We start from the raw sequence: 14532 nt of genomic DNA, 5'->3' as shown, positions 1-14532 counted from the left end.
CTGGGCGAAGAGCATTCAGCACGTGATGGACTTGGAGGCAAAGTTCAGACTTGACACGTCTGGGAGTGAGCACATTCAACCCATCATCATCCAGCTGGGTGAAGGTGACACTGAAGAAAGTGACTCCGACTGCGAGCTGTCTGGCATTGAGCCACTCGACAAAGCATAACGGCTTCTTTTAACGAAAGAACAGCCTTTATTAGGGCTACCAAAATTTTTCCCGTTGGTTCGCAACAGACAACCATCCATTCCGTGACCTCTGAAATAAATAAGCAGTTCCATTTATGGCGTATTCCTTATAATAGAAGCTCAATTCTGATAAGCAGCGTCCAGCACACCTTGTGCTCGATTTAAGAAGTGGCATAGAAACATATTTAAATGCTGGTATATCTGAATTGAAACACAACTGTTAACTCTGATTATCTTTGGCGGGCTCAAAATGCTCATTCAGGCAGCCACCATCTAGTTTGACGGGCCCCATGTTGAAATAACAGTATTCAAGGCACGCTTTATAGCTCTGTTAGCAGTCTGCACTGGAAATCGCAGTCATGTCATAGCCAGTGCTGCTGCGATACCAGTAGTCAACACGAAACTGACAGCCACTGTTAGCAGCTTGCACGCCAAAGCACATTCATGTGGTTCCATTGTTTATTTTGGTTATCTGGCTCACACAAGTAATTAGAATTAGAGAATAAATATAAAGCATCATTAGCTTATTGAGGCCCAAAATGCTCATTCAGGCAGCCATCGTCGAGTTTGACGGGCCCCATGTTGAAATAACAGTAGTCAGAGCACGCTTTATGGCTCCGTTAGCAGTATGCACTGGAAATTGCAGTCATGTCATAGCCAGTGCTGCTGCGATACCAGTAGTCAACACGAAACTGACAGCCACTGTTAGCAGCTTGCACGCCAAAGCACATTCATGTGGTTGCATTGTTTATTTTGGTTATCTGGCTCACACAAGTAATGAGAATAAGAGGATAAATATAAAGCATCATTAGCTTATTGAGGCCCAAAATGCTCATTCAGGCAGCCATCATCGAGTTTGTCGGGCCCCATGTCAAAATAACAGTAGTCAGAGCACGCTTTATGGCTCTGTTAGCAGTTTGCACTGAAAATCACAGTCATGTCATATCCAGTGCAGCTGCTATACCAGTGAACACGAAACTGACAGCCACTGTTAGCAGCTTGCACGCCAAAGCACATTCATGTGGTTGCATTGTTTATTTTGGTTATCTGGCTCACACAAGTAATGAGAATAAGAGAATAAATATAAAACATCATTAGCTTATTGAGGCCCAAAATGCTCATTCAGGCAGCCATCGTCGAGTTTGTCGGGCCCCATGTTGAAATAACAGTAGTCAGAGCACGCTTTATGGCTCTGTCAGCAGTATGCACTGAAAAGCGCAGCCTTGTCATAGCCAATTTTTAATTTATTTATCTGACTCTGGCATTAACGCAAATGCAAGCACAATTATTAACGTGAATAACTTTGCTAGCATTTTTTTTGTCATATTTACGTACCGGAAAAATGCTTAGCAACGTTGAACGTGTTTTAGTGAGTCACTTTGTTCATTACAAGCCGTAGGCAAAATGACGGCCAGATTCAGACAGTGATATTGGTGAGGTGATAAATGGTGAAAGCTGAAAAAGCTCTCACAGCACTGCTTTGCTGGACTCCATTCACTAGAAAACTGCATTTGTAATCATGAAAGCGTCAAGACAGGAAATGATAATCCACTGCACAATGTTGTGTACCCCCACATGTGATGGGCAGCGAAACCATCCATTTATTAAGACTGAATGCAACAACATCGCAAGATGCTGTTGCACAATATGGCACCCTTTCATGTGCACTCCTGGCGAGCTGCCGTATGCACTGATGCATAAACACATTAACAGGGGTAAGAGACGAAGTTATTGCGCAAGCCACGTGATGCTTTTAACATTTTGTATCGGTCAATGTTTCTGTCGTCACAGCTGATAGAAGTTTCTTTAGTGCAAGTTGGTTAATCACGTTGCGACAACAGCACAAGAAGCAAGGTCAGTATAGTAGGAGAAAACACAGCAAGATGGCAGACTGAGGAGGCAAGGTAGACAAGAATGTAAGGATTTAATGACATCGAAGAGGCCAGCCCTGCTATTCACAGGACTTGGTGCTTTGAATGAGACGAGTTAATTAAATTGTAAAGGAAGAGGTGGATGCAGCATGCTTACAAGAACAAACACAAAAATAAAAAAACACAAATAGGAATAATAAAAACATACACGCACAGAAGCACTCACATATTCACACACATGCACACAAACGCGAGCGCGAAAACTAAGATCTAAAATACAAAAAAGGGGAAAGTAACAAATATAAACAAACGCAAGAAAACATGCACACACATTTAATGCAGACGCGAGTAGAGGTATTAGGAGTCAGTTCACAAACAGCTGTGCCTCCTTTGTCTTACTTTTATTTGATGTGGTACATAATGGCTCTGTTGCCTTCACTGTCTTGGAATTGTTTTAGTAGCAACATATCATAACAATCGAAAAGCAGCGCAAAGCTGTGCTGTGGGGAAACAAGTCGAGCGCTGGCAGCACAACTGTTGTGCGATTGTGTCACAGCAGGCATTTTACAGCTGGCGCGTGCAGTGAGTGAAGAATTCTAAGCCATACAGAGACGCGAATTCATGCCAAGCTCCCTTGTAAAGGCACCAGTGTATCGGTCATAATTTTATATTAGTACTAAGGCCGACATTAAGGAAACAAACACTGCTCCCACACGCCTGGCCGTTAATAATCCAATGACATTCGCTCAAGCAGCGCGTGTTAGTCACTGATTGTTAGCACTGGTGGAAAGTGATCAATCGACGGTGCTACACAACACTCGAACGACGCCCTGCTAGACGATCGGCTATCTTATCATACTGCTGCCAACGATCGATCGTTTGCGCGCTGAGCTGGCAGCAACAAATCTTTGCGTTGGAGGTTGCTTCCGCAAATCTTTTCGGTTGAGGAACTCGTAGGTTGGTTTCATCCGCGCACGCTTTTCTCATTTATCCTGAGAATGGTTTTGCTCCATCACTTCGCCACGTCCGACGTGAAACGCAGGGGCACGGTACACTAACATACCCGCCGCTCACAGTAGGTACCAGACTGGCAAATTCTCCTCGTCGTAACTTCACTTAGGAGCAAAACAAAACACCATAGAACAAACACGCACGATGTTTGTTTGCAGCGGTGTGCCGCTGCGGGATCCTGTTTCCAGACGAAGCGCAGCGCGGCGCAACGCAGTCATCGATGTTCGCTGTAACCTTTTTTCGTCGCCTCACGGCTCAGAACAAACGCACGCGGCACAAGTTGTGCATCGTAAGCTTGCAATAATATTTCCGACATGACAGACGCCCACAAACAATTCGAATTCACTCTGACGAAGGGAGACGCACACAGCTGACGCGACCCGGCCCAGTTCGAAGCGAGGGCGGCCATGTTAGGCATGTTCTCCGTCGGCGGTCTCGGCTCATGACGTCACCTGAAGTGTGCGCCTATTGGCGGAGGCTCGTGTGCATCCGCCTTTGAGGGGCAAATGCCGCTGCCCGTATGGACCTCCTTCACCCCACGACGTCACGAAGATGCGGTGGCGCTGATGTTAGCAGCGACTTTCGCATGGTAGGCAAAACAGGTTCCGCTTGCCCGTGCCTACCGCAGCTGCCGCAGCTACCGGCGGCTGCTTCAAGCCTGTGCACTGCAGAAGCAGCATGTATTGACCAGCTGCGTCACTGCTGGATCCGCATAGTAGCATAAAAAATATTAAATTAGCCTCGATAGGTTTCTCGCGCATAAATGCCGCATTCGGAAACTGGCTAACAGGCAATGGGCCACGGTGGTAAAGCGCGAAGTCTGGGAGTCGATCGGCACTGCCACTCAATGCACTTAATAGCATGCAAGTTACTGCGTTAATTCACCTGAACTTCAGGATAGTAGGCTGATAATTGTTCAAGGAAAAAAAAAAGACATATGCAGCTGCACACGTACTTATCACCTTGAGCCGGAGTGCACGGGGCGCCGACAGGTTCACTCGCCCCCAAGGAATGCGTTTTTTTGTTAATAGCACACCATGTTTTAATGGCGCGTTTTATGACATTTAATATTTACTTGAAACTGTTTCTTGATATGACGACGTAATTATTTCATTCGAGTAGAAAGAAGTCCGGTAAGTTGTGTCAATCTTGCGCGGTCGCGTTGGTGTGCTTAGAATAGCGTACCTTAAGTGTGCTAAACGCCATATGTTTTTTCATTGCATCATGCATGTGTCATGTTTCATGAGGTAGTACATGATCGCGAAGCTTGTTTGGAAAGAAGCAGCCGCAGGCGTGCTACTAACAGACACGTGGCGAGATTGAGAGGGGACGCGGCAATGAAAAGTGTTTTCGTTATTCATGCATGCAATATGTAACTAAACTTGGTGCAAATATGAAATTCCTACGCTAGTTTCAGTAAATCATTTTATTTGTAACTATATCTGGTGCAGTTCTGGATAATTATAATTAACACCGTCGTCAAGTCCTCCCAAGGTCTCAAATAATTGAGTAGATAGTGCGCAGTTTTTTTTTATGCCAGCATGTACATAAAGCCCTGTTCTGTACGATGACGCGATTAGTTCTTTTTCTATATGATCAGTACTTATGCATGCATAGTTACATGAAAACGTTTATTACAAAAAATAACTAACACAGTACTGCACGTGTAGGGAAAAAAATCGAGAGATTTATTACGCTCCTCAACGTCTCAGGAATAGTTTGCGACAAATGGAATCATTTGATTTTCATGCGAATTACGAAGGTGAGTGATCCAGTCGCAGAAAATGTGAGAGGTCAGAAAACGAACCTTAAAGTTTATTCCACCCGTCGCGGTGGCTCAGTGGTTAGGGCGCTCGACTACTGATCCGGAGTTCCCGGGTTCGAACCCGACCGCGGCGGCTCCGTTTTTATGGAGGAAAAACGCTAAGGCGCCCGTGTGCTGTGCGATGTCAGTGCACGTTAAAGATCCCCAGGTGCAGGAGAGCAAGAGAGAGAAATGCGCCGTGTGTTGTCACTGCTCCTCGCGCATGCGCAGCACGACTCTCCGGGAATCACGCGAAACTGCTGAACCTGCGGCCAGGAAAGCTTTTGCTTTATAATAATAATATTAATGGTATTTGGGGAAAGGAAATGGCGCAGTATCTGTATCACATCTCGGCGGACACCTGAACCGCGCCGTAAGGGAAGGGATAAAGGAAGGACTGAGAGAAAGGAAGAAAGGTGCCGCATACCTGGGAATCTTTAACGAACACTGATATTGCACAGCAATGCGTTTCGCCTCTATCGAAACGCGGCTGCCACGGTCAGGTTGGAACCCGGGTACTCCGGAACGAGCTGGGGATTTTTTCTCTCCCGTCACATTTTTCACTAGGTCCGTGCTCCCATCATTTGTTCCGTCGTCGTTCGCCTTTCATTGTCCGTTCAGTTAAAGATCCCCAGGTGGTCGAAATTATTCCGGAGCCCTCCACTACGACACCTATTCCTTTCTTCTTTCGATCTCTTTATCCCCTTACGGCGCGGTTCAGGTGTCCAACGATATACGAGACAGATGCTGCGCCATTTCCTTTCCCACTCAAAAGAAAACCACTTATTATTGTTGTCCGTTCAGTTCCTCAGTCCAGCATTTGGATTAATGCGGGCCTGAGATACCGAGGCAGTAGCAGGCTTCGTGAGGCGAACTCGGTACATTGCCTTGTTTCAGTGACAAAGAGGATATGCTTTAAAGGGACTCTGAATTGACTGAGATGCTCATATTGCAACGCAACAAATCTGCAGGTTGTCTTCGCGAGTATTTGAACCAAAATTAAAAGCTTTGTGTGGACTCTATACTTCGTAAAATAATATATATATATATATATATATATATATATATATATATATATATATATATATATATATATATATATATATATATATATATATATATAACAACCAAGAACAACAACCATGCCGCCGGTGGGTTCAGATCCCACCGGCGGCATGGTTGTTTTTCTGCTGCTTTATAAATGATGTTCTTTAAGCGATAGATTAATTCAGTATTATTATCCCACTGTTAAGCACAACGCATGAAAAAAAAATTTAACATTCCCCTATGCACCTTGGTTTCGGTGACTGTTGGCTCCCTTCATAAGTTTGTCAAACGAGGCCCTCATTTCCTCTACGTTGTCTGCTATATATATATATATATATATATATATATATATATATATATATATATATATATATATATATATATATATATATATATATGTGTGTGTGTGTGTGTGTGTGTGTGTGTGTGTGTGTGTGTGTGTGTGTGTGTGTGTGTGTGTGTGTGTGTGTGTGTGTGTGTGTGTGTGTGTGGGCATGTTCAGATAAGAACGGTAATCGTGGTCCCATGACCATTTTTTGTTTTCAATTAAATTTTTATATGTGATGGGTAAATGTGTCCACACAAAGGAATGAACCTCAGTTTTGCAAGGAACTTCGTAGTTTTCTCGGAAAAAAATCGTATGTCACAAGAGGTGGAGAATGTCGTTTTTGGCACTTCGCAAAGTTGCAAGTTTGGAGCATCACTGCTTGCACAATAAATTGTTTCCGCGCTTAAGTATTTTTTTCAGTACTTCATTACAACTTGTACTATATGAACAAATAAAATAACGTTTTCTTGCTGTGTCAATCTTCTGAGTAAAAAATCGCGAACTTCGCTTCCGGAGCTGTGCGGTGCCAGAAAGGCACTTTCCAGGGCAGCCTAGGGCAAGATGCGTAAAGATCTCCCGACTGAATCTTTTTCTCTGTATTTTTCAGCTACTTTTAATCACTTCAGGCAAGTTTTGTAGCTCTACACTTGACCTATATTTTTCGATATGGCCTCAAAATTGGCACAAGTTCAAAAACGTCAAAAAAGTGACTGACTTGAATTAAAAAAAAACATAATCATCGAATTTTATTAAAATTTGCCCTAATAATACTCATTACTTCATAATTTTAAGGCACCAAAAAAGTGTTGCATTATTTTGTTTTAAAGTATAAAAATAAATACAAAACGGAGTTCATGTTTTTGTTACCTAGAATTGCTTATTACTGCCTCTTAGAAATAGTAACTGTCAGAAATTTGATTTAGCACTCACTGAACGTGGTTACATTTCATTTACCACAATATGCGAACCATCCTGAATGTTTGTACAGCTTCTACTCGCTTGTTAGCGGCGTTCTTAATGCGTCAAAATGGGAATAAATTCGCTATTTCACCTGATGAACTGGCTGCTGGCGGTCAAACTTTTTTTTGTATTCTCTAATTTATCATCGTAAGGTACATTGGTATGTAATCGATTCTTTAAAAATATTAGATCATTTGTCTGTTAGAAAAATTTTTATATATAAAAATTTATATTAATGTGTTTCTGAAGCCGACGTTTCCGTACCTGCATCTGTTTACCTTTGTGTTCAAAGGTTCTACAGGGCAATGTCAGGAGACAGAACGTCGTCTTCTGAAGGAACAATTTATCTGAAAGATTTTTAATCAGGAGGAGATTTAATAGGGACGCAATTTACAAATGGGACGCTGCTTTATGTGCAGATTGCAATTCAGAAAATCGTAACAAGAGATAAACGGCAACAGTTGAAGTCGGTATGCGCACAGTATATTGTCCAGCACGAAGCACAAACCAGATCACAGTCTCTTCCATTCCGAAGCAGCGGTGGAGGCCACGTAGGATGCACTGCCTTCATTTGTTTGAACGTACTTCCACATATGGAGCGTCTGAACTCCAGGCACTTTCTTTGCCATCTTCCATTCTTCCTTCTTCGTTTCGCGAAAGACTGCATGCTCCCTCTTTGGGAGCTCCAGAATGGTGATGTTCTTTAGCGCTCCTTGAATTGCGTCTACGAAGCCGCTGGCTGTTTGTATGGCCTCACTTGCAGGCTTCCGCAAGTTGTGGTGTGATGCTCGATGTTTCACAAGCTCACCAACACCGTCGCAAGCATTTTTGCCGTGTCCAGTGGCCGAAAACATCCATTTCGTCTCTTGACATTCACTGCGTTGTAGCTCATGAAACTGATATTTATTCTTGAAGTGGGCGGGAGCCCCGTCGCTCACATATGTTATCTTGGTGTAGATTGGCGCGTTGTCTTCGAGGTGTGCTTTTTCGACAGAGCCAAGCATGCATGAGCTGAATCATTAGACATATCGTCGGATATAAAGGCGTAGTTCCGAGTCGATTTTCTTGACGTGACAACGCAGGTAAACATGGTCACCTGCTTTTTCTGTTCTGCCAATGGTACGCTTGTACTGCGTCTGGAAGCACAGCTGTCCAGTTTTCGGCGAAATCAAAATTCAAAACAATTGCACCTCTCTTGCAGCTGTGTTTTTCTTCATGTATTGCTCTTGCTTGCACAGATCTAATATAGTTGTGGGGAATACATTTCATGGTCATTCTTAGAAATTCTCTCATAAATGATGAAGCGGTCAGTCTTTTTTTTTTAACGAGCTCGCCGTATTCCCATGAAGCAATCAACACCTCGTCCTCGCTGCTCATTTCAAAATTTTGCGAAGTGAAAATGCCATCTTGTGGACAGTGCTCACAATTCCTAAGGAAACACGACGCAGTAGGTTCCTGGCATACGTAGAGACTCTGGATATCTTCGGGAGAAAGCGACCTTCCGGACGCGTTCTGCAGTCCCACGAGGCACAACTGAAAGTTTGCACAGCATACGCAAACACACACTTGCCACTGTGGCGAGCATTTCACCCACTTAGGATGCAAGGGTATGAATTTTATGAGGCCAACCTGGGAGGCAGGGTGAGCTTGCTTGTAGAGGCGGAATGCTTCTCGCAAGGACCGCGTCATGAAGCGTTTAGGTATCCATTCTTTATCTCCCTCCTTTTCGATTCTCACAACGTCCTTTTTGTTCGGAGTCTGTCTAGAGCAATCGAGTTCATCCATGGTGTAATATTCTAAAACGGTGGTAATGTCTTTTATGGTAATGTTTTTTATGGAGGAAAAACGCTAAGGCGCCCGTGTGCTGTGCGATGTCAGTGCACGTTAAATATCCCCAGGTGGTCGAAATTATTCAGGAGCCCTCCACTACGGCACCTCTCTCTTCCTTTCTTCTTTCACTCCCTCCTTTACCCTTCCCTTACGGCGCGGTTCAGGTGTCCAACGATATATGAGACAGATACTGCGCCATTTCCTTTCCCCCCAAAACCAATTATTATTATTATATTAATGTCTTCCTGTTGTAGCTTACGTCTTGTATATCTCTCCTGCGTTGACCATACGCCTTCCTCATCCACCATCTTCGATTTTTGGATAACGTACCTCGTTGCCTCTGGAATAACTTCCTGCACATATTTCACGGTTAGGTTGTGTGGTAGCAGTCAGCAGCTGGCAACGCTATTGAAAGGACGTACACCTATTGTAGGCAGCATGTAGGTAGCCCTCCCAACTGCTGCATTGCGCACACTTTTCTTCTGACGCACGCGAAGTCTCTGGGACATTATATGCTGCCTGTATCCCCGATCGTATTTTCGTCACAATAGCTCTTGCCACCTCTTCCTGCTTTCGCTTTGCATAAGAAAGTCTGAGGCGTTTTTTTAGAGCGCTCGGTGGCTTTAGGGGCGAGATTTCAGAGGTAAGGCTGACACTGGAGTTTAAATTTTCTACGATTTCTTCCCCAGGGCGGAATTCTTCTAATGTTTCGGTTGACTCTGCCTGCATATTATCTATGTCTTCCTTGAACCGATGGTAACAATTCTGACAGATGAAGTCACTTTCTCGTACTCGGAGAGCTTCTTCGGGAAGTAGGACTTTTTTTAGAGCAGCGACATTGAGTGTCTTTACACTGCGAAAATTACGTCCTTTTTCAATTCTCTGTTTGTGCCTTTTTGAGTAGTCGGCACAAAGCGTTCGCCGCGGAAATCTCTTCATGAATGCAAAAGCTCACCGCTTCCGGAGATTATCGCGAGACAGAAGAGCAGGTGACGGATGCAGGGCCCAGAGCTGCTTTTCCAAAAAAAAAAAAAGGAGATGGACAGATGAATGGATTTTTAACACGGGCTGCCTACCGTCGACACTGATGTTGTTTCGGTCTGGCGTACGAGCTGAGACTGAGATACCAAGTATGCTTGTCGAGGGAGCGTTCCAGCGCAGAGAAAACACGTGAGTACAGAAAACGACCCCACCGAATCTACCAGGCCTGGAAAACGACACACAAAACTCGAGATCCGAACAACATCCGCCCACAAGGGCTATCTCGGTCGAAGGTCGAAGGCTGAGGCATAACTGCCAGGCGTTCGGTGCGTTGCGATGGAAAGATGATAGCGGCGGCTAAAGCCTCGGTGCGGCGGCGGCACACATGGTGCTGTGAAATTCAGGGCCGCGCCGGGCGTTATATAGCTATAGCAGCGGCTGCCAAGCGCGGTTCATCCCTGGAGTGGCAGTAGCAGTTAAATTCACCTTCAGAGTGCGACGGGTGCATTAATTGTTTGCATAAACTACCCCTACACACACGTCACTCCAAAATAACGTGCTGAAATATGCTTACAGTAATTTAGGTCCCACCGTTAGAACAGTACGGAAGCGAATAGGAGCTTTAGACCTTTGATTGTAATAGAAAAAAACGCTTACAAATTACACTTATGAACTCAGCAACTGTAGCGTTTAAAATTTACCTACAAAAAACCAATACTAAAACCAGCTTCTGACGATTGCGCATCCTAAGACGGAATACTGAGCAGTCGTAGGGATTGAAATCATGAAGTCCGTTTTGTATTTATTTTCATACTTTAAAACAATATAATGCAATACTTTTTGGTGCCTTAAAATTATGAAGTATTTAGTATTATTAGGACAAATTTTAATAAAATTCGATTATGATGTTTTTTTTTTAAATTCAAGTCAAAGTTGTCACTTTTTTCACGTTTTTGAACTTCTGCCAATTTTGAGGCCATATTGAAAAATATAGATCAAGTGTAGAGCTACAAATCTTGCCTCAAGTGATTAAAAGTAGCTGAAAAATATAGAGAAAAAGATTCAGTCGGGAGATCTTTACGCATCTTGCCCTAAGGCTGCCCTGAAAAGTGCCTTTTTGACACCGCAGAGCTCCGGAAGCGAAGTTTGCGATTTTTCACTCAGAAGATTGACACAGCAAGAAAAAGTTATTTTATTTTTTCGCATAGTACAAGTTGTAATGATGTAATGAAAAAATACTTAAGCGCGGAAACAATTTATTGTGCATGCAGTGATGCTCCAAACTTGCAACTTTGCGAAGTGCCAAAAACGACATTCTCCACCTCTTGTGACATACGATTTCTTTCCGAGAAAACTACGAAGTTCCTTGCAAAACTAAGGTTCATTCCTTTGTGTGGACATATTTACCCATCACATATAAAAATTTAATTGAAAGCAAAAAATGGTCATGGGACCTCGATTACCGTTCTTATCTGAACATGCCCATATATATAATTTGTAGTGCCAATCAATTGGTCTGAAAGAAATTGACTTATAAAGCAGCAGAAAAGAACAACCATGCCGCCGGTGGGATCCGAACCCACGACCTCCGAATATATATATATATATATATATATATATATATATATATATATATATATATATATATATATATATATATATGCACACCTTGCTGCTCGCAGTCGATTAGGGCGAAACATTCGCCGCGCGTTCATAGCCGCCCCTACCCCGCTGACGTCATGTGGACAATCTGGGCGAGCCCTCTCATTGGGCCTGCCCAGTTGTGATGGGGCACGGTGAGGTGTAGTGCGGAGGACCTGATTTTTCGCGCTCGAGCACTACTCAGCAGTGTCAATACCAACCAGTAATCTCGTGGCTTGCATGACCTTGATGTTGACCTTGGCCAACCTGCAGAAATACTTCCTCCACCGGGTTTCGAACCCGTGGCGGCGCTAACCGATCAGCTTCGCTGGCCACTGCACGAGAGCAACGTACGCTATCGCAGCAGCCGATCACGCCCCGCGTTAAACTGCAACTCTCTCTTGCGCTGTGCACATGCACATCGTAGTCGCCATCAACTTCCGTCAGTGCGCAAACGCTGTCGCCCGTTTTACTCGGTTTAACTACTTAGAACCCGAACTTTTGTTACATTTGTTTTGTTCCTTGTCGGCACGCACGAGTTAGAGGGGGGGGGGGGGGCTAGTCCTGGTTAGTCGCGAGTTTTCTTTTTTTTTTCACTGGGTAGGCTCTTGAAAGCTAATTTGCGCGTTCCGCCCCCATCGTTGTGTGGCCGCTCGAAGCGAGGGTGCTAAAATGGATATTTAGCGAAATATGGGCCTGCTTTCTATTATCAAGCCACGAGCTCTTTTAGAACGCATGAGGCTGGTTGGGTAACTTTGCCAATTCTACGTGGGTTTCCTGTGCTTTTTGTGCTTAGTTTGTTCGGTCTAGTGTCACTATTATGACTGGCGGAACAGTAGAGTGCAGCGTCCAGGAGCTGGCCAGTGCTCCTGTACCCCACTGCTTCATCCGTGTTTTTCGCACTCCTCACGGTGTTCAGAAAAGCCCGTGTCCGCATCTTGAGGAGAGCGCGGGAGGGAAAGAGCCCTTCATCGTGCGTAGTCCGTGCGGGGCCGCGCTTTAAAGGATCGGAGCATTTGCAGAGGAGTGTAGGCACAGCAGCGACGAACGCACCGAGTTCATACACGTAACAGAGCCGTTGGTGTGTCTGCAATGTGCAGGATCCCAGCCGGCAGCGCAGGACCTCGTGGGCACTGCGCTCGAAGGAAATGCGTCGACCGAGGATGGGGCGCCAACAGGGGCAGAGCCCTCGCGAGCCGCCGGAGATTGCCGCGGCGACAGTGCGATTTCTGACGCTGTGGCAGTTCGTGGTGACGGTGCAGACGGCGGAGACTTTGGAGGGGGTGGAGACACTGGAGGTGGTGGCGGCACCGGAGTTGATTACCCCGGAGTTGGCGACGATCCCGGTGTTGGCGACGGCCCCAGAATTGACGACTCTCCCCGGGTTGGCGACTACCCCAGAGTTGGCGACTACCCCGGAGTTGGCGACTACCCCGGAGTTGGCGACTACCCCGGAGTTGGCGGCTACCCCGGAGTTGGCGACTTTCCCGGAGTTGATGACGACTGCGAAGGTTGTGGCGTCAGCGAATTTGGTGACGACAGCAAAGTTGACGACCACCCCAGAGTTGACGACCACCCCAGAGTTGACGACTACCCCAGAGTTGACGACTACCCCAGAGTTGACGACTTTCCCGGAGTTGACGACTGCGAAGGTTGCGGCGTCAGCGAATCTGGTGACGACAGCAAAGTTGATGACTACCCCAGAGTTGGCGACTACCCCGGAGTTGGCGACTACCCCGGAGTTGGCGACTACCCCAGAGTTGGCGACTACCCCAGAGTTGGTGACTTTCCCGGAGTTGACAACTGCGGAGGTTGTGGCGTGATCGAATTTGGTGACGACAGCAAAGTTGGAGGCGACAGCAAAATTGACGACCACCCCAGAGTGGGCGACTACCCCAGAGTTGGCGACTACCCCAGTGTTGACTTTCCCAGAGTTGACGACTACGAAGGTTGTGGCGTAAGCGATGGTTGCCGCGTGAGCGAATTTGGTGACGACAGCAAAGTTGGTGACAACAGCAAAGTTGGTGACGACAGCAAAGTTGGTGACGACAGCAAAGTTGGCGACGACACCGGAAGCTGGACCGCTAGTGGCAGCCAGGACTTGGACGCCGCTGGAGGCGCCACTGGCTGCGACATTGTGTACTGCGCTGCAGCCACAGGTGCCGTGTGTGGCGAAACCACACACGTCGGCAGCGAAGAGAGCACTGCCGTCACTTGCCACACCAGCCCTGAACACACGGACGGGGCCAGCGTTGATGGTGCGTCGGGATGCCGGGGCGACGTGGCATCCACGCGCAGTGTGCCGCGCCGCTACACCGTCAACGCGCAAGCCAGCATCAACGCCGTCCGCAGCCAGGTGTCGTCGCAGCCCGTTCCGTCGGCAGTGACCTTCGGCATTTATGTCAACTACATTCCGCTGGATGCCACGGAGGAGGAAGTGAAAGCACTGTTCGAGCCCTACGGAGAGGTACGTGTGGCGTGCCGCGCGCTTTTTTTTTTCTATGTTTCCCATACGCTGTGGACAGATGGTTCCGCATCTCAACGTTACTATATACGCAGCTTCCGCCAACAGCTCAGCGTAACGTTAGCGTACACCGCTACCGCATGCTGTTACCGCCAGCCGCCAACAGCGCGGACGCTGTTGGCAGCATAGAGTAACAGCGTGCGCTAACGTTACGCTAAGGCTCCCCATTGCCACTGCCAGAGCGCGCAGTGTTCTGGTCCTTCTCGAAAGGTAGAGGAAGGCATCGCAGGCAAATGTTTAGAACGGCTGCTCCCGTTGATGGAGCTTCAGTAGGCTACACTAGCTCGATGTATTTCAATGTCTCGCATGAAAACTAAGACACTGTGCGGCCACATCCCTTTGCGTT

The 14532-nt window shown here is 46.2% G+C and overlaps 2 protein-coding genes across 3 annotated transcripts in view; one reads left to right on the top strand and one right to left on the bottom strand.

Annotated features, from left to right (window-relative positions):
* The window catches only part of LOC144107669 (major facilitator superfamily domain-containing protein 4A-like), a 422352-nt gene that overhangs the window by 367249 nt on the left and 40571 nt on the right, over nucleotides 1–14532 (bottom strand). The window lies entirely within an intron of this gene.
* LOC144107667 (uncharacterized) overlaps nucleotides 1–14532 on the top strand; it is a 67648-nt gene that overhangs the window by 42573 nt on the left and 10543 nt on the right. Inside the window, exons 2-3 of one of the 2 annotated variants that reach the window (XM_077640782.1) lie at nucleotides 12763–13439; nucleotides 13595–14129. In XM_077640782.1, the coding sequence (XP_077496908.1) occupies nucleotides 12811–13439; nucleotides 13595–14129 (1164 nt within the window). In that variant the 5' untranslated portion in view covers nucleotides 12763–12810. Of the gene's footprint in view, nucleotides 1–12762; nucleotides 14130–14532 lie in introns of both variants that reach the window. The other variant, XM_077640781.1, reaches the window with a different exon arrangement.

This window comes from Amblyomma americanum, chromosome 10 (assembly GCF_052857255.1).
Source record: "Amblyomma americanum isolate KBUSLIRL-KWMA chromosome 10, ASM5285725v1, whole genome shotgun sequence".
NCBI lineage: Eukaryota > Metazoa > Arthropoda > Arachnida > Ixodida > Ixodidae > Amblyomma > Amblyomma americanum.
The sequence above is the reverse complement of the archived record's forward strand: the minus strand, read 5'-3'. Positions and strand labels throughout refer to the sequence as shown.